Below are 21,290 nucleotides of genomic sequence, written 5' to 3' on the forward strand. Positions count from 1 at the left end.
CAACACGCCTGCCATGTGCACAGGCAATAAAAAACACACATGCTTGATTACATCTGACAGGTAGAGGCTCTCGCATACCATATAAATCTACCTCATGTCGTTCTCTCACCTGTGGCCTGAAATTAATGTCATTTATGGAGTGAGTGCGTGTGTGTGTGTGTGTGTGTTCAGCTGAAGTGGCTATGCATGTTGGCGGATTCATTCACATTTTCTCTTCAACCTTCATTCATCACGATTTGCTCTCCCGCTACGTGCCATGCTCCCTGTCGTCTCACCCCTCCTTTCCTCCCTGGCTTCCTGTCTCCATCTCCATTTCCATTTTTCATTTTCATTAAATTTGAGATGTGTCATTTTCATTACAGTTTCATTTATGGTGCTTTGCAAAGGCACTGCATCACTATTACAACTGTGTTAGGAATTCGAATAAGCTTATAATTGGTGGTTGACGCTAATATTTAGAGAACAGTGGTTTGCAGCAGGGTTTTGTATATATATATATATATATATATAAATCTTCATTACTTTAAGATTTAACTAAAATGGAAAAAAAATGTAATTAAAAATTAAAAATGTGAATTCTCTTAGAGATGTGCATTATTAATTATCAAGCCACCAAACATGCTTAAAGATTATGCTTCTTCCAGCTCCTTTTCAGACATGTATAAGTTAAAATTGTTTTGTACTGTGTCGTATTGTTTTTGTTTTGTTTATTAGTTTTTATTGTATTTTTTTTATATGTTCGAAATAAAGTCTCAAATCAAATCAAAAACAACATAAAACAAAAAATATAATATATAGTAATAATAAAATATCAAAATAAAAACTGATTCAAAATACTAATAATTTCTCAGCTAATATACAAAAATAACACTTTTACAGTAAAAATAGTGTGATTTATATGACACCAAATAAAATGTACACAAAACTGCTACATTTAAATACATAAATGCATAAATATGAATTATACATTTACACAATATGTACTTAAAATTAACTGAGAGGTGTGCATTATTCATTATTAAGGTTATACATTTACTTACTGTAGGTTAAAAATCTTCTGTTAATCGGGCACAATTACTAAATCAATACAATCTCACAAAATTGACCGCATTGGTTTATCAGGACCCCCACCTTTATTTCATCTCTGTTTTATTGACCGTACAATCACAGTATGCTGTCCTCCTCAACATTTGCTCTCTTTCTGATTCTACCTCTTTCCTTGCTGTGTGAAAGGCAGTATAGAGGTGATTGTTGCTGGGGAGCTTAGAGGAGTTGATTTTGGCTCCATGCTTGTTAGCAGTCCACCCTGAATATGTCTTATGATTCATGTTGCATTGAACAGAGCTAAGAAAATATGACAGACTTAATCAGGGATTCATTCTGCAGAGTGTGTGTGTGTGTGTGTGTTGTTGATGGCATTTGCAAACTATTTCTATACTCAGTTCTGTATATTTAATCCCATCTTAGAGTATTCTTTCTTCAAACACACACATTCATATTGAAGCGAAAAAGAAAATGCTAAGCAAGTCAATCTCACAAAATCACATCTGGGTCATATTTCATTTCGAGATCAAAAGACAAAAATTACAGGTACACGGCTACAGTGTTGCACAGAGTACACAGGGCAGAACAAAAAGCATTGTCCGATCCAAGTCCACAAGAGTAGAAGCAAGTAGCAAGGCATAAAGGTATATATATATATATTTTTTTTTTATATATATATATATATAGAGAGAGAGAGACAGAAAGAGAGATAAAACATATCTTGTTCTATGATATCCAATTATAAAATATTTTCGAAATATGTATTGAGATATGTTCTTGATCAACATTGTAAGAAACAGAAAGATGAACTACATGCACACAAAAGCAACTATATATATATATATATATATATATATATATATATATATATATATATATATATATAGTTATTTATATATATTTTGTGTGTGACTTGGTAACAGGAAGCCTCTGTGGCCACATGTCCAGTCATGCTGAAGAGTGTGTTTGGTGTATACAGCAGCAGCAGCAGCAGCATAGCAACAGTGTGAGATTGCCTAAGCAAATATTCCCTAATTCTTTGCTCAGTGTTTTAAAAGCTTTTGCGTGTGCTGACAGATGGCAGATGAGATGGGGATTTTCTCAGGGACCTCATCAGCAAATGGGTGTTCTCAAATCTCCGGCCACCCATCTCTACACACACAAACACACACACACACACACACACACACACACACATTGTGAATCATTAATTAATTCAACTGAACTCTGAGAACTGGTGGATATGTTTTAGTTTAAATGAAAAAGTAAAGGTCAGTAACCTTATGCTGATCTCATTTTCAGTAAGCACCAGTATTCAAGCTCCAGGTGTGTTAGCCGTGTGAGCTCTATCAGAGACCAAGGGAAGAAAGAGGACCACTCGTAGATTAATGAATGGGAGAAATCACAGTGGCCAATAAAATTCAGTCTCACTTTCTTGTTAAAAAGGCAGATCATCTCGTTAACAGGTGCAAACAGGTTAGTTTTTTTTTAACTGTGGCCATGTTGTAATATTTGTAATATATTACATGTACATGTACATGGACATGTTGTGATATATGGAAATATGTATTTTTTTCCCTGATACAAAACAGTACTGGACCAGACTGAAAAATACAGTTTTAATGATATTTGAGCTAAAGAAGCTACATTTATGATCTCGTTGTCAGATTTTATTGCTGAATAAAATACTATTGAAGAAAATTCTAGACAAACAGTTTCAGGATTTTTCCTCATTCAAATAGAGAGCTTTACTTGTACATTACCTAAGACATAGCGGTAATAAGGGTTACCAAGATGGTTGTTGAGTAAACTGATTCGACTGACTCGTTACACTGCACTTCAGTTGAAATAAAAAATATACTATAATTATGCAAGTAGTAATGTTATCCAGTACACTTGTTCCAGGTTTAGGCCTCCTGGAGTAAGCTGAGGTTCTGTTCCTTGCTCAAGGGCACTGGCAATAACTTTAGCGAACTTACAGAAAACTTTAACACCACTCTGCTGATGCCTTGCGAGCACTGGTGTTTCCTCTGGGAAATGCAAATCTAGTTTGTAAATATGTGTGTTTGTAGGGTCATTGTTGAATAGTGTATGAGAGCAGAGAGGACAACAGAAGGCTTTTAGCACCCGTGTGTAGATGCTGATGCCTGTAAACTACTTAATCACACTCAGTGCTTCAGAGACTGACTGGACAGTGAGCTACATTCAAAAGCTGAATATCGATTATAGTCTTCTGTAGAACTACTTTATAGTGGAATGAAATTTGTTTCGTAATTGATGCATTTTGCAACATTTACACTAAACTGAACTGAATTAACATTGACCTGACTCAAGCTGAATAACGACACTACTGTCTTCTGTAGGATACAGTACTTACAGCTGAATCTAATTTTTTTTCACAACTGATGGGTTTTGCAACATTCAATGAATCGGTTCAATGTTGATTCAGTTCAGTTCAATCACACGTCGATGTTGCATAATTTATCAGATCTGAACAAATAACCACTGAATCGGAACAGAACTGAATCAATATTGAACTGACTCACTGAATAATTATAATGTTGTCTTCTGTACAGATGTTTATATATGAATCAAATTTGTTTCACAATTGATGAATTTTGAAACACTCAGGGAGATTGTTCATTGTTGATTCAATTCAGTTATAACATGCTAATGTTGTAAAATGTCAGTTAGGAAGGAATCAGAATAGCTGAATTTAATTTGTTTCATAATTGATGAATTTTACAACATCAACACATTAATTAACTGAATTTAACACAGAATAATAACATTATTGTCTTCTGAGGAAATGCCTATAGCTAAACTGAACTGGTTTCATAATTAATTTTACACAGTTATTGAACTGAACCAACAATGAGCTGACTTATAAAATAATGATACTATAGTTTTTCAGTGCTGCTTTACAGCATAACTTGAATTTGTTTCATATTTTCCTGTTTAATGCTGTAATGCTGCTTTGAAACACCTGTATATAAAAATCTGCATTGTATGAAATGGTAAATTAATTAAGGTGATTTGACTTCACTATAAAAACACTGTGGCCCAGAAGTCTTGGATCAGTTAAATTTATATGCATTTTTATAAAATTACTGTTAAAGTTTTGGATAGTAACCTCATATTTTAAAATACAGTATGGTATATAATGATTACTATATTCATAGAAAAAGACTACCATCATATTTACATGGTCCAAAAACATGATATCAATGTTTGACAACACTAATATTTCATTTTTTGGTTGAATCAATTGATTACGTTCAGCTGCATGCATTAACCTGTAGCACACCATCAGTATTTCGCAGCCCTTCTATCATAAATGAAGCCATAAACCCTCTTTTTTCTCGCTCTCTTTTAAAGGGGTGCGTTCTCAGAGGTGGTCCTGGCAGAGAAGAGGTCCACGGGAAAGATGTTTGCTGTGAAGTGCATCCCTAAAAAAGCGCTGAAGGGGAAGGAGAGCAGCATCGAGAATGAGATTGCCGTTCTACGCAAGTGAGTTCCATTTCCCGTACCACACCTGTACCCATGGCAACAGCATCACCCCTCTCTTCCACACTCATTCTCTCAGTTTGTCAATTGATAGGAGCTTGTTTGCTTGAGGTTTGACCTCCAGTTACCTTGGTAACTGCGGTGCCCTCTACCAGTTACAGTAGGGAAGCTCCCTCAGATGTTCTCTCTCCGTGAACCGTGTCCGTGAGTGTGGACAGAGGCTTGGAATGGAAAATGAGTGCATGCTTACTGCATACTGAATGCACACTATATATGGTTTGCTTCCTATTAGTATCAAAAGATAGTCTGCACAGAGAGAAGTAGATTAAATCTTTTTGGAATAAATCCCATTTTATGTAAAAGAATGTTAAAAAAATAAAATAAAAAAATCTGTGATTTCAACCGATTTTAGTGCAATAACACACTGCTTTTCAAAAGTTTGGGGTCTGTAAGATTTAAATTTTTAAAGAAATGAATACTTTTATTCAACAAGGATGCATTAAATTGATTAATATTTTGATATAATTTTGGGATCAAATTCAATAATATGTAAAAATATTTTTTATAAAATAATAATCATAATCATAAGCATAATTCATCCAGTTTTAGTCCAATCACACACTGCCTTTCAAAGGTTTGGCATCAGCTGTTTTAAAAAAATTTTTTATTACATATTAATACATTTTTTCAGCTAGGATGCATTAAATTATTCAAAAGTGACAGTGAATACATTTATAATGTTTCTATGCAGAAATCATAAAAAAAATACTTCCACAAAAAATATTAAGCAGTACAATGGTTTTAAACGTTGATAATAAAAATAAATGTTTCTTGAGCATCAAATCAGCATATTAGAATGAACTGGAGTAATGATTCTGAAAATGTAGCTGTGCCATCACAAAGACTCCCTCATGAATATTAATTAGCCCGTGTTGACATTGCCAGGCAGTTTTACGCTTTTCAGTCCCTTGACCTAATTGATATTCATGAAGTGTTCCTCCATGACTTGACATGGACACAACATCAGCTTTACCTTTATTAGATATTTAAATTGGTTATATTTACATAAATTAAAAACTGAAGGCCAATCATTTTTAAAAAATATGTTATAAATATAAGTTTTGAATGTCATGTTAAAGTCACTTCAGTTTATCTTGACATGCTCTTTCAAAATAATGCATTCCAAAATAATATTTTTATAGAAGTTAAATTAATGCATGGCCCATTAAAAGTTCATATTACAAATACATTAGAGAGTATGTCTGAATGTTAGATGTCTCTACGTTTAATATTCTCTTTATTTCTGAATTTTATCACTGTAATTTGCCCATTCTAGCTCAAAGAAAGCAAAGCAAAACATCCTCTCACATACAAGCAACAAGCTTAACACATTTCTCAGGTATTTTCCCACTGTCGGTGCAAATGAAAGCAGGTGTGTTCGGTGTGTGTGACATATGGTGTGTGACGGGTGTTTCCCCTGAGACTCATCAGGAAAGGCTGCCTCTGGTTCTGACATGGGCTTCTGTTGTCACAGCGAATGTATCCTCTAGATCAGACACAGTTTTGTCCTTCAAGTCTTGGTCTCCCATGATTGACAGCTTGTCTGACATCTCCTGGGTGATGCCATAGGCCTGTAATTAGATAGAGTAAGTGCACACACACAAGCCAACGAACAAGAGTGTGTTCGTTTCCTAATTGTCTGTTTGTCTTGCCTGCATATGTGGAAGATATTTCCTTCACATCTACAAGTGAGATAATGAGATGCTCTCATAGGTTAGAGTTTAATCTTTGCAATACCCGCAGAGAATCACTAGCGCACTCTCCCAGCATGCCTCAGAGTCATGCTGCCTAACTGACTAATGTTATGTTTAAATACTTAAGTCAATTCGATTTTTCCAGACACGGGACTTGCTAACCCAGAGGGAAATTTTATTGCTCAAAAGCTGCTCTTTCTTAGCTCACGAGATATAAGTGGGTTCTAATCAGGCGTGATGTGAAGTTTCCAGTCATAAATGTTTTAGTCCACTCTAAAAGTGAAAAAGCTGCATAAGGCATAGTCTGAACTTGTGTATTTTCTTTATGAGTCTCACTCCACATCAGATAATGTGAATGCTGAAGTGAATCACTTATAACTTAAAAGCACCTGGCACAAAAGAAAGCGAGATGCAGCTTTCAGCAGTAAATAGCTAGTCATTCTACCTTTTTTATTGCTAAATGATTTCTTTTTATTGGCACTCAGCTGTGTTTTTTTGTGAAATAATGGAAAAGAGAGTGTTTTTTTTGTTCCTTGTTCTGCTTTCACCCCATTCCTAAGTGCTTTTTCCTCTTGAATCAAAAGAGAAGATGGTTTCAGAGGCAGCGAATGAGTCGTGCTACAGCTTCTGCCCACTCACTGCTGAAGGAGAAAGAGAGAGAGAAACAGACAGAGGGAAGAAGCAGCGAACGCATCAAAGAGGGATATTAAGCCATTGAATGGCTTTGTAATCCTCCAGCAGACAGGTTTTCCATAATCAGTTTTGAAAAATCAATACGTCAAAGGGCAAATCGACCTACAGGTTTTGTTTGAGAAGAAAAAGCAGAGCATGTCTTTGTTAATTCATTTGTTACCAAAGCTAATGTTTTAATATGCTGCATCAGAGGTGACTCTCAGTTCATTGAATCGTGAATCGATATGAAACCACTCAATGAAACCACTAAATGAATCACTCTAAGATTTATCCATTCCTCAGTAACTCTTTTATATAATAAACTACAATACAAGGAGCATTTCTGACAAAAACGAACACCTGCTGGCTGCTAGGAGGCGTTTTACTGCAGTCTTTTATTTTGCACTTCTCTGAACTGAAACCTTTTTCTGTTTTATTCGGGCTCAGACAGCGGTGAGCACCAATGAAAGGGGCGTTTCTGAGATGATTGCCCCTTACCTGTAGGGATCAACCTTTTCTGAACAGATGCATGTACAAAGAGAGTTAATTATAGGAAACTGAGTTGGGGAGGGGGGTACAAATGTATTATCTGTACTCGTTGATGTCCATTATGAGCGAGTGTGTGCGCGTGCGTCTTGTTATTGTCCACTCACTTGCGTCATTGCCTGGCCTGTTATCATGTGCCAGTTGGACTCGCTGATCAGAATTCACTTAAAATGCAACGCTAATGTGTATACACACAGCCGCCGTGACTGTGTTACCATGACGAGAGAAGAGAGAGATGTTCACTGCAGGGAAGGAGGGGAGAAGAAAAACAAAATAAATGAAAAAAATATTGCCAGTTGATATGATAGAGATGAAAACGCTACTTTTTAAAGCAGGCACCCTAATAGCATCCATTAGATGACAATTAGACTAGCTGTAAATCTAAATGCTTTAGAGTCTTCAAAAGCCATTTAGTCATTTGTTTTGGCACATGACAATATACTGTATATCGATACAAATGTAAATTAAATTAAAATGTTATGGGTTTATGGAAATGTGCACCACTGAAGTATTCACATGCTTATGAGAAGATCCAGAATGTTCCACGCTGTTAAATTAACTACCTAAAAAAAAACCCAGAGGCAAAGCGAGCCAGATTGCAGCAAACACTTGCATAAAAATAAACGCTAAATGCATATTTTTTACATTGCAATTATAGCTGAGCCTGCTTTCACAAAGTTTTATTATATATATATACATATGATAAATAATTAATTAAATTTGAATGTACTTTTTTGCAATTTATCAAATTTGTAACTGTTTTACACCATATGAAAACAGTATACATGAATATTCACAAAAACACAATTTTTATGCCATGTTTCCATTCAGATGAAAAGATAAACATTGTTATAATACATATCTGTGCATTTAAATAATCTTTATGCATTTTGTTTTTGCAGAATTAAACATGAGAACATAGTGGCGTTGGAGGACATCTATGAAAGCTCCAATCACCTCTACCTAATAATGCAGCTGTGAGTATGTTCGACGCTTACACAGTTACCCACAATGCACAATGTGCTCATGACTTCCTGTTCATTCTATGGACATTTTAACAAATAAATACCCAGTTATTTGCTTGTGTATGTACAAACATTTGGAGTGGGTAAGATGTTGTGGAAACCATGATACTATTTTTTTCAGGATTCTTTGATGAATACGTATTTCATTTATTTGAAACAGAAATCTTTTGAAATATCAAATGTCTTTACTGTCCCTTTTGATGGTGTCTGTGGTCCATGATTTTTAGCCATTTCAGAACTAAATGAACTATGACTTTAACATACACTAATACCGCCCACATCGTCTTCTCCTTATTAGTATTCAGCAACCCAGCGGGGGCATCGCTAACTCATTTCCAATGCGAAGAGGTTAGCCCATCATAACGGAGGTCAAAGAGAAGTTGGAAAGTGATAATGTAAAACTAAATTACCACAAGAAACCTTGACAGACAGCTCTGTTGCTCATCTTTATGTAATCTTCAGACGTTTCTGCGCTTAAAAACACTGTATTTTGTGTTTGATTAAACAGCAGTTGACAGTCTGACCTCTTGCTCAAGTATTAAAGTGACTTCTGTACCGTCCTTCACTTCAGCTCTGTTTCGATGAGCTTAATGTTCTGACACATGAATGCACAAAAAATGAATCTGTAAAGCGATAAGAAAAAGGATGACATGGTGGGCCACGGCCCAGATCACAGTGAACTGGAAGATGAAGAATGTAGATCCGGATAGAGAGGAAGAGAGAGGGTGGCATTCTGGTGAGTTGGCTGAGCGCTGCTGTATGCTTGCTGACGTAGAAGCGTTGCGTAACATCGGTGATGGGTAGCAGAATGTGCATGTCTGTCCAGCACTGCAATAACACACACACAACGTAATGTAAGGGGAGCATGTAGTGTGTGTATCATATGCATTTGAATTCTTGCTATTAAATAAATATAGACTGAAAGACAATTTACTGCATCAGAGCAGTGTACGTGTTTTCAGAGCATGTTCAATTTTGTTATTACCAATGCATGTTAGCTAATGAAATGGCATAAAAAAATGTAAAAATAAAATTAATATTTTAATTCATGCATCAAAAGTGTCATTAAATACGTGTAATGTTGCGAAAGATTCGCATTTCAAATAAATGCTGTTCTTTTGAGTATCAGTTTCCACAAAAATAGCACAACTGCACAAAAGCCAAAGCAAAAGCAGCACAACTTTTTTCAGCATTGACAATCAGATATGGTTTTTGAGCAGCAAATCAGCATATTAGACTGATTTCTAAAGGATCATGCGACACTGAAAATTCAGCTGTGCATCCCAGGAATAAATTGCATTTTAAAATATATACAATAAGAAAACATTTATTCTAAATTATAAAAATAATATTTGACATTAATATTGTTTTTGCTGTATCTGTGATGAAATAAATGAAGACATGGTGAATATAAACTTTTTTTTAAACAGTAGTATATTTCCAAGTTATAAATTAGTTATTCTGTTTCAATTTGTATATTATTTGAGCTAAATAAAGTCAATTTAGGTGTTACATTGTCATATGAACCGTACAATTAGATACAACTTGACACAGAAATGGTTCATATTCATATAAAACCATGTTAACGTGCATATTAGTTACATCTTGTGAGTATTTTAACACTTCCATTGTAAGTGCTTAACTGTAACTCAGCTTTTAATTATTTATTTATTAAATAAAAGAGGCATGAATTCAAATAGTTTTTTGTGCTGATCAACATTATGCTGTAGATTAACTTGACTTGTATTGATCCTGGAATAATCTTCACATAGAGGTCATTTATGATGTTGCTTCCCTGTGGATTGTGTATTCGAAAACTCAAATGATTGTGTCCATATATGTAAATAAGAAAAGTGAGTGCATGGACAACAGTACTTTATGCATCGGGAATTGACATGATCGTGTAAAGTGGTTTCTATGACAGGTGGTTGCAGGCGAGGGGTTGCTGACGTCAGCCAAAAGGAAATTCAGTTCAGGGACGGAGCCTGTTATTACATTTTCATGAGAGATTACGAAGACAACAGCATAAACGAGGTCAATTCTGATTTCATTTCAACTATAAATGCTGATGATGCGGAGACGAGAGGGAAGTTAGGCGGATTAGAGGAAACAAACATTTATTTTCCGTCCTCATCTCGCCCCTGGAAACCGCATTAGAATTTGAATTCCAGAGTGTTAATTTGATAGTTGGCCGGGAGCCTGCCCCTCTTTTCCCTGTTAATAGGTTGTGCCAAGTGTGTGTGTGTGTGTGTTACTGAGAGAAACATGAAGAACATTTTGGCATATGGTGTTGCGATGAATATTTAAACAGTACCAATCTGCTTTCTGTATGATCTCACAGATGCCGTTTAGAAACTCTTTTCATAATTCACTCTTCACATAAGTGTGTGTGCAAGTGTGATTCAATCAGATATGGACTGTTTTCTTCATGCATGTTAGATCCTGAGGCACTGCTGCACAGTATGACACGATTTACGGCAGTGGAACGAGAGAAATGAGGACTATATGAGGACAGAAAGAAAGGGACGGCTCAAGGGCGTCTGCATACTGCAGCAGAGAGCGCTGTAAATCCATTGACTACAACTGAAATGGTGCATTATGAGGATGTAAAGAAGGAGTGTACAATTAAAGTCCAAGAGGTCTCTATGGTTTCCTTCCCTGCAAAGGTCCATATAATCATAACTCTCACTGGCAGGAGTCAATAAAGCTTGGAAATGAAATAAGCAGTGTGCATTGAAGGAATATATATTGTAAATAGTAAGACTGGCTGCAGGAGTACTTTGTAAAAATAAGAAATAATCCTACATGCACTCTTAAAAATAAAGGTTCCAATAGGCATCCTTTTTGCAATGATATTGTAGAACCACCATTTTTGGTTGCCCAAAGAACCTTTTAGAGAACAGTTCTTAAAAGAAGAAAGAAAAAGAGAACATTTAATAGTCCGAAGAACCTGTTTCCATTATAAAGAAACTTTTTGTCATATGGAAAGTTCTTTATATAACCATCAATGCAAATAAAGAATTTTATTTTTAAGAGTGCAGTCAAAATGGTCTCTAAAACTGCTGCTTCATCAATGTTCAAATGTACATTTGCTACCTTAAGGAGCCATTTCTAATGGGTAGATCAACTTGATTTTCATCAGAAATTGGTTTTCATGGACAATTTTGCACATTAATGTTTGTTTCAACTGCGGCCTACATATAGATCAAAACAAAAGATAAATTAGGCTGCAATTTTAAGAGTTATATTATGTATATTTTGTGTGCCTATATGCATCAATGGGCAATGCATCCATTTTTTAAGTCAATCACTATAAAGACTATGAACAAAAGCGAGTGTATCTCCATCCAGAAGGGGGTGCTATAGTCTTAGTAGTTTGAAAACAACCCCTGCTCAGACCACCCCAAGTCCATCCTCCGACTTTAATAAGCAGCATTAATGTGCTCTGAAAAGCTGCACGTCTAAACTCTCCAGCTTTGAGCTTAAATTTGCCTAATTGCATGTAGTAGAGTTTTCATTTACATAAAAATGACTAGCTAATGCAGGCGTAGGAGATCAAGAGGCCAAACGTCATTGAGTTCTTTGCCGAGGCTCCATTGTGTGATGGCTTGGTCTCTGCACTTACAAGGACGAGATAAAGTCTTTTCCCCCATGTATTCAGATCAGTTGCACTGTGATGGGTTTCTCTGATCCGAGTCGACATGCAGCACCCCCTACAGGGGAGTTCACATCAATTACAGCCCTGCAACTGTGCTGTATATTAGGACACACATTTCTGCTAGTATTTTTCATATGTAACTAAACATTTAAATGTATATTTTAATATGGAATTTGTTTTTTAGTGGTCTCTCTGCTCTTTGTTGTGGTCTCTCTCTCACTTTCTGTCTATTTGCAGTGTGTCTGGAGGCGAGTTGTTTGACCGGATCGTGGAGAAAGGTTTCTACACGGAGAAAGATGCCAGTACACTTATCAGACAAGTGCTAGATGCTGTAAACTACCTCCACAGTATGGGAATCGTACACAGAGATCTAAAGGTGAACAAAACACACCCACATTCACAGTTCAGCTCTGGTTTGATACGTTTGATTTTAATAGGAGTGCATTTTCTCTCTTCAGCCAGAGAATCTGCTATATTTCAACCCTCAAGATGGCTCAAAGATCATGATTAGTGATTTCGGTTTGTCTAAGATGGAGGGGACAGGAGATGTCATGTCCACTGCCTGCGGAACGCCAGGATACGTGGGTAAGAGTTTAGAAAGAAAGATTGATTGAGATCTTTATGATTTTTGTCTATTGTAGATGTTCATATACTGTATATACAAATGTGTATATTTTAGCTATTGAGGAGTGACTATATGGGATGCATGTGTCGGTTCATTTATGTGCGCCCTGCACTTGAAGCTTATTCTTATCTCATACTGACAGAACTGCCTCAGAGTCGCCTGCTTTTCCCCTGCGATTAGAGCGACTGCTACATTCTTGAGCCAACATGGCTGTATGTGATGCTGTATGTGAAATAAACACACAGCTGGATACAATATTCAGTTTAGAAATTATTGAATTAGAAAGGTAACTCTTTTATTATGTGGTCAGATATTTTGCTATTAAAATCGTTGTAACTTAATGCATTTTTAACAAATTAAACCTTATTGTAGAGCATTACCCATTAAACAAGCTTAAGAAATGGCCGAAACCCATTTCACTTGTGTAGTAACTGTAAAGTCAAAATGAATAAGATCATGATGGAAATATCTCCTCTTGTAGGTCCTTCACACACCGTAACTAAACCATATAAAGTCACTATGGTTTGAATCTCACTTGTGTTGAGTTTCCTACATGCCTCTTCATGCATGTGTGTTTAAGGCAGTCTTTATGGGCAAGTTTCCATGGTAACGGTGTTTAAACGGCACTGTGGCAGCTATAAAACGAGTCTGCAACCAGTTGCATCCTGGACCGGGATCAGACGGTGCTGTGTGTGAGCTTTCTCCTCAATGGAAACACTAGAGCTGAATGAGAGCAGCACGCAGGCATGCATTCAGTGTGTGTTTGTATGAGTGTGTGCGTCTGGAATGCCCTCTTTTTGTCTTTAAATGGTAACAACCTCACACCAAGCTCTTCCAATCAAATTTAAGGATCATCCACTGTCATCGTTTTCCTCATTTTTCTCCCTATTTTTGCCTCACCGTCTTCCTCATGCACACACATCTCTTTAGTAAGCACTTCAGATGTGATGATGGGATTATATTGATCATATCCTCAAAATAGCCCGTCTTGGAAAACTTCCATTCCTGCAGTCCTGGGACAGGAATGAACTGTTTAGTTTTCATAGGGAGATGAACTGAAGCAGGTTTTGTTTGCACATCCCTGAATTAAACTGTAAAAGAAGCTCACATGACCTAATGCGGTATGTATGTGTTTGTGTTCTTGTAGACACGACACTTTCTAATTAGCATGACTAAAAAGAAATTCAGGCTTCAGAATATAAAGTCAGAATTGAAAGATTTTCACAAATTGCAAAATATATAATTCGCACTTCTGAGAAGAAAGAACTGTTTTCAGAATTGCGAAATTTAAATACTTAATATTAATTAATTCATGTTTTTAGTTTGTTTTATTATTAAATTGGTGTATTATTTTATCATTATGTGTTTGAATTTGTTGTAGTCATCATAACTGAGATTTTATCCTTTCAATGGTACAGTATCAGTATATATACATATATCTACTCAGTGTTTATGTATTTACTCTTAAGATCATTTGAAATCATTCAAATTAAACCGTTATTTGACTAGTACATTAGAAATGATATTTAGTCACACAGTGGACTGAATCAGAGTTTTGATTTTATGCAATGAAACCTTTAAACTGATTTACAGAAATGAATCAAACCTTCCAACTTAAGTGAAGTTTACCTACTGACTTTTATACCAGAACACGGTCAAATTCTTGAGTGGAATTTTTTTACTTGATTGCAAAATAAAATATGAAATTCACAATGTTGCTCAATACCAGCTAAATAATAGTAAATGTATTATGAATACTTAATACATAACACAACCCTAATTTACATCCTTGTATTTTGTTTCAGATATTTAAATTTTTTTCTAATATATTGCCCTTGTAAATAGCTTCAATGCAGCTAATTTTTTCAAGGAGTAGCTTCTCTTTGGTTGAAGTGTTTTATGAATTATGCATCACTTGTAGCCAAGCAAGCTACAGGTTCAAAGTAGCTTTCTCATCTCTGCTACCTGTGTGTGTTTTTAAGAGCTGTTTTTTTAAAGGTCACAGTTTCTATCACTTCTGATGGAAATGGGCCTGTTTCATTTCAAGGGCTTTTCAAACACAGCTTTCATGAGTAACAGAAAAGTCCGGCATGCAAACACAAAAGGCGACTCTGAGATAAGTTGAAGCTCTAAACCACAGAACCAAAGCTTTTGTGTCGTGAGTGAAAGCCTGTTTCCTGAAGGGAGGAAGAAAAAGTCTAGAGCCAGAAAATGGAGGAAAAAGCAGAATAAATTATAAGGACTCAGGAGCCTCAACTTCCTGGAGTATAACAGGATTATGAGTATGTGAGGGTGCGTGAAGGTGTGTGTCTCAAAAAGATGGTGAATTGAGTGCCCCTTCATGATTTTCATGGTTGTCTGCTTTCCCAGACTCCTGCACTCATATATATATAATATACAAACAAGAACATGTTCAAGACATTGATTTTATATAGTTGCAAGATGGTCGAAAAAGACAGAAAGTCAGTGGCAGATAGGATTGATATGATTTGTCTCAATCTGACCTGATCTGATTCTTTCTCTCTTCTCAGCTCCAGAGGTTCTCGCTCAGAAGCCATACAGTAAAGCTGTGGACTGCTGGTCTATTGGGGTCATTGCCTACATCCTGTGAGTACCCACAATCCCACACTCATCCTTTCATTTATAAGCTGAGGAAACCTTCAGCTAAGGTTTGAATGAATCTTTCAGAAGAAGAAAACGTTTGCAGTGTCACTGGACCACGGAGTAAATGACCTATCTCTCCAGATGAGCTACAGATGTTGTGCCCGACTTTACTCAGGCTCCTTATATGGGCTTATTGTTGTGGTGCAGTTTGACTAAGTTCATAAAACAGAAAAGAGAGAGTAAATATTTCAGATGTTGATGTTAATGGAAGCTTTCTTGACTTTCTCTGGTTCCTCAGCAGATGGGAATGCTTTCTTACCAATAAACACTGCGGTGTTACCATGGTACATGATGATGGTATGAGATGCTAATGCCATGGTACTGATATAAATTTTTATATAACATGTTTTTTTACTTAACAGGGCAGGGTGATTTGGCAAAAAAAGATTTAAATATTTACATAATATTATAATGGTTTTATATTAAAATAGTTATCTTTTGGTAGTTTTTCACTAAATGAACACAACAGATATTTAGATTTTAAACAATATAACAATTGATAAACAACAGGATTTTCAAAATGTTCTCCATGTTTCCCATATATTTGCCCATATTATAGTACATACACTTTAATATCTAAAAAACATGGATAAAAATAGTATTTATCTAAACTAATATATATGTGTATATATATATATATATCAGATGGTTTGAACTGATTCAAGATGAAGAACCAAACTTATTGGCTCTAACCTGAAGAGTCTATAGTATGACATAATATGACATTTCTTAATATAATTTTACAAGCTATTAAAAAGCCTATAAATGGAATATTCCTTACACTAAAAGTACATTGTCCCAAAAACAAATCGTTGCGATACCACTGTGATATTTTCATTTCACCTTCTTTTTCTCCCTCTGAATGTTTTCTTCTATTTCTTAGTGTGGGAATGTTCATTAGGATACTGAGAGTGTGTCATAAAAGCTGTACATTTCACATGAGCTGTGGCCATCTGTGCTTCTCTGTCTGTGAATTAGCATTTTACTGAGCGGAGACAAATCAACATAAAAACAAGTGCCTCATCACCTTCTCATATCTTAATCTGCTGCAGTTCTCTGTATACATCTGAGTCAATTGTCTTTTGTTTTGGTCTTTGGATCCCGGCTGCTCTGGGACGACTCCTGCGCCAACACAAACACTCACACTGTCTGTCAACAAACTGCTGAAGCTGTCCTTCCCATCACTCCCACTCACAGCTGTCCTGATCCCAAATATTCACATGTTTATGGTTGAGTTTGTTTACAATGTTTACTTCTGCACAGGTTAACGTTAACTTACTTTTGAAATGTTTAACTCCCATAATGTAATATATGTGATTAAAAAAAAAAGTTCAGCCAAAAATAAAAATGTACTAAAAAGGTACTCTCTCATGCCTTCCAAGATGTAGGTGAGAAATGCAGCATTACATCACTTGCTCACCATTGGATCCTCTGCAGTGAATGGGTGCCGTCAGAATCCAAATAACATCTTGTGAAGTGAAAAGCTGCGTGTTTGTAAAAAATAAATCCATCAAGGCATTTTAACTTCAAACTTTCAGCTAAAACACAAATCCTCTAGCCATAATACTGCGATATTTTCATTTCACCTTCTTCTCCTCACGTGAATCAGGAGAGAAATATGCACAAAACATTTACAATCAAAAACTGTTTTAAATAAATATATCAGTGGATTTTGATGTGAGAAGACAACATAGGATGAACTTTTTAACTGGAAGAAGTGATGGTTAAAAATTTAAATGCCTTAATGATAGATTTCATTCTTACAAAAACAGCCTTTGGCATCACATGACATTGATGTACTGGAGTCATGTTTTGGATTATTGGGATGTTTTTATCTGCTGTTTAATACATTTTCAGAAATAATTTTTTAAACAAGAAGAGAAAAATGTAGGGCAGGACTTTATCCATTAGGAATTGATTGGATCCTGAAAAGTGGTCTCTATATGAAAAAGTGCTGGATAGGAGATGTTGTTTTTGTAAGTGAAGCATTTTATTACATTTTGAATCAGTAAGAACAGAAATGTGTATAAAAGTACATTTACATTTTACGTTGATTTAAGCTAAGTTTGTACATGACACGAGTGTGTCAGTGTTGTTTTTGCTAACTAAATCCAAAACTATGATTTGACTATTAAAAGCTTAATTAAATGATGTAAAGCTGAAATAAACTAAAAACTTAAAGATCTTAAATATAAAATTAAGTTGACTTATCTGCCAACTTAATTTTAAGTTGAAGTTCTAAAATGACTAAAACTTAAGCTAAATATTTGTAAAAATAAATAAATGAAAGTTGACAAAAAACATGAAATTAAAAACATGAAAATCTAAAAATTAAAGCAAATTCAGAATATTAATATGTATAAAAATAATACTAAAAGAACTGTTTACACACAAGGGCCTCTGCCCGTCCTCTTCCTCGGAGCCAGCTGTCCGCTAGAGCTTGGAGTCAGATCTCATGGATGGATGGCCTCCTCTCAGGTGTGAATATTACAGTGACAGCCGGCCGAAACCATAGCTAATTCTCTTAGCGTCTGATTAGCTAACCCAACGAGAAGAGAGAAAAACACAAAGCTAATGGGGTCGAAATCAGGCAGAAAATTACCATCCCTTTCTCCCCCACTGCCTCCGTCCCCCATGAGGAAAGGTATTTCAATGGCTTTGATGATGGGAGGAGAAAAACATTCCAAGAGATGTGTTGAGGAAATTTGATTTACATTGATCAGGTTTAATCAGCTGTCTTTCTTTTCAGATTTCCGGCCCATGGGATTTATTTACTCTTATTTACGAACCCTACTGTTTACTGTTGAATCAAGGTGTGAGCTGACGTGTTTTTAGAGGATAACAGTGATAATCTAAACTCTAAAGGGATCATTCACTCACAAGTGAGAATCTGGCATTATTTATTCAGGACTAATCGCCAAAATAAGTACATAAAAGTAGTCCTTATGATTCTAGCATTATATTACTAGTGTTTTGAAGCTATATTGTAAAATATAGCTTCAATATAGCTTATGGGAAATAAATATAAAGCTTTAATTTTTGACATTTGGGAGTTTGACAAAGTGGATTCCATTTTCATTATATGGAAAAGAGCAACAAGTAAATTCTGAGGAAAACAGTCACGACAAAATATAAAATTTTCAGGTAACCTGTCCCATTAAAAATATAAGTAGCATATAAGAACTACTGATGTTACATATTTAAGGTTGTGGGTTGGATTCCACACACACTTGCTTAAATATTTCCATACTTTGAATGAGCTGTATGAATGGAAATGATACAATATACTTTTGTTTTCTTATAGATTGTGTGGTTACCCTCCATTTTATGATGAGAATGACTCCAAACTCTTTGAGCAGATCCTGAAAGCAGACTATGAGTTCGATGCACCGTACTGGGATGATATATCTGATTCAGGTACATTCACTCTGTAAAGTGTAGAAAAGAAGCACATGGTGCTAATGGTCTGGTTTATAGGTGTTTAATCTATAACACACTCACTTACTCATCTATCAGTAACTGCACATGCTGCCAGTAAGAGAGGAAAAATGTTTTACAGGAAAGTCTGAGCTCCGGCTCTAGGTTCACAGTATAGAACGCAAATATGATGCCTTGAAATGTCAATGTAGTTTAATGGGTCTAAGCTACTGAACATTAATGTTTAACTTTTATATCTTTTATATTTAATCCACAGCAAAAGACTTCATCAGCTGTTTGATGGAAAAGGACCCAACAAAGCGATACACATGTGAACAGTCCCTTCGACATCCCTGGTAAGTCAGTCCTGATTAATAAATAATACATTTAAATAATAAAAATCCGTTCTTGTTACAAATAATATAGTATAATATAGTTGAGCTGTAAAAAAAAAAAAAAAAAAATAAGAAGGTCTCTGCAGATCATTTTTCTTTTTATGATTTACTTTTATTTTGTTGGACTGTCTTTCAGGTCCTCAAAGACACTTAAACCGTACAAGAGCAATTCAACTGTGACCTCATAAACAGCATTTAGAGACTAAATTATTAGTGCAGCATTTCATTTGGTATTCGATTGAGATGCTGTCTGCGTCAGCCGGGGATTGCGTGTACGTTCTGAGTATCAGGCTGAATTCTGTCTCTCTATTATCATGCACCAAGATGCTCTCTCAAGGGCAGGAGGAAAGCTACTGAATAAACGCTAGCCAATTAAGACACTGCGCCTAATCTCACATTATGTATTCCAAAGCGCTAATCTGCAATTAGCACATCCTCTACTGGCACCTTTAACAAGCCTTTACCAAACACTTGAGTCTGAAAAACTGGAGGACAGAGCAGAAGGATCGAAAACCATAGGGAATTGACACACTTTAGAGTAAATCAAAGTGCTTCTTGAGAGGGGAGGACAAAGTGAAGAGGTGAAGAAGGGTGCAAAGTTTAGACTTTGTTGTTTTGCTTTTCAGGATCGCAGGAGACACTGCACTCTGCAAGAACATCCATGAGTCTGTCAGTCGACAGATGCGCAAAAACTTTGCAAAAAGCAAATGGAGAGTGAGTAGAAGTGACATTGTGAATAAGGCCAGCAACCTTATACAAGGAGAGTAAAATTTTTAAACACAAAATTGAGCTTGTGTCTCTAATCTAGAATTGTCGTCTCTCCGCATTTCAGCAAGCCTTCAACGCCACCGCCGTGGTTCGCCACATGAGGAGACTGCAGTTGGGCACCAGCATGGGGAGCAGCATGGACCAATCAAACAACGCCAACCAGAACCGCATACTGAACGCCAACCAGAATCCAAACCTACCGCCGAACACCACACCAAACTCCACTGCGGCACTTACCCAAAACCACAAAGCTGCTCCCAACGCAAACGCCGTTCTCATTAACGATGTGGCCACAGCAACCACCTCTATACCACGCAAAGACTGTAAGTATTAGTCATATTAATCATATTAATCAACATGAATATTGCAATAATGTGAAGGCACTTTTAAAAGTTCCTTAGGCCAATTTTAGACCCGCTCCTGTCAAGAATTGGGGAGTATAATTGTGCTATATGTATAATGGCAAAAAATGGGGCTGTTTGTTTAATTTTTGCATTTAAGTTCATTTCAAATGTCTGTTTCAGTGAATCATTTTAATCACTTGTTCACATTATGTGTTTAGTATTACTTTTCAATCAGTACACATTTTTTATGTTTAGAATGAGATATACATTTTTATATTTTGTTTTAATTTTAATTGTAATGTTATTTTTTAGTACTTTGCTATGTGTTTAATTTTTTTGATTAGTATTTTTTTTTTTATATTACTAATATTTAAGTTGTATTATATTATATTATAATATTAATAGATTAGATTAGATTAGATTAGATTAGATTCGATTCGATTAGAATTGAAGTTTAGTTAGTTATTTATTTCTGGTAATTTTAGTGCTTCACTTTGCAAAGGCAATTTTAAAATTTTTGTTGAAGTTGTTCCTCTGATATTTATATTTTATTTCATCTTCATTTTATTTAACAAAAACGTTTTGAGTGGTTTTATTTTTAGTTTAGTTAACAGTATTGACCCTGTTCATGTCAAAACTCAAAAATGTCACATGGTATGTTTTACAAAATGTTTTAAATGTTGTACAAAATGTGGAAAACCTATTATTTATAGCTATACTACTTTTCAATGTTGTGGTAAAACACCCATGTTTTTAAAACTAAGTTTTAACATATTTAACTTATCGCACTTCATCAGCGAGCGTCAAAATGATGGCTCTTCTAACTTTTCAAAAAATGAAAAAAAAAAAAAAACATTATTAAGCCATTTAA

General features: G+C 35.5%; 1 protein-coding gene across 1 annotated transcript in view; it reads left to right on the forward strand.

Moving 5' to 3' along the window:
- Positions 1 to 21,290, forward strand: part of camk1da (calcium/calmodulin-dependent protein kinase 1Da) — a 45,630-nt gene that overhangs the window by 23,374 nt on the left and 966 nt on the right. Inside the window, exons 2-10 of the mRNA XM_059510787.1 lie at positions 4,423 to 4,554; positions 8,426 to 8,500; positions 12,444 to 12,582; positions 12,665 to 12,791; positions 15,363 to 15,438; positions 18,800 to 18,912; positions 19,190 to 19,268; positions 19,934 to 20,021; positions 20,140 to 20,398. Coding sequence (XP_059366770.1) covers positions 4,423 to 4,554; positions 8,426 to 8,500; positions 12,444 to 12,582; positions 12,665 to 12,791; positions 15,363 to 15,438; positions 18,800 to 18,912; positions 19,190 to 19,268; positions 19,934 to 20,021; positions 20,140 to 20,398 — 1,088 coding nt within the window. The remainder of the gene's footprint in view (positions 1 to 4,422; positions 4,555 to 8,425; positions 8,501 to 12,443; positions 12,583 to 12,664; positions 12,792 to 15,362; positions 15,439 to 18,799; positions 18,913 to 19,189; positions 19,269 to 19,933; positions 20,022 to 20,139; positions 20,399 to 21,290) is intronic.

This window comes from Carassius carassius, chromosome 26, assembly GCF_963082965.1.
Source record: "Carassius carassius chromosome 26, fCarCar2.1, whole genome shotgun sequence".
Lineage (NCBI taxonomy): Eukaryota > Metazoa > Chordata > Actinopteri > Cypriniformes > Cyprinidae > Carassius > Carassius carassius.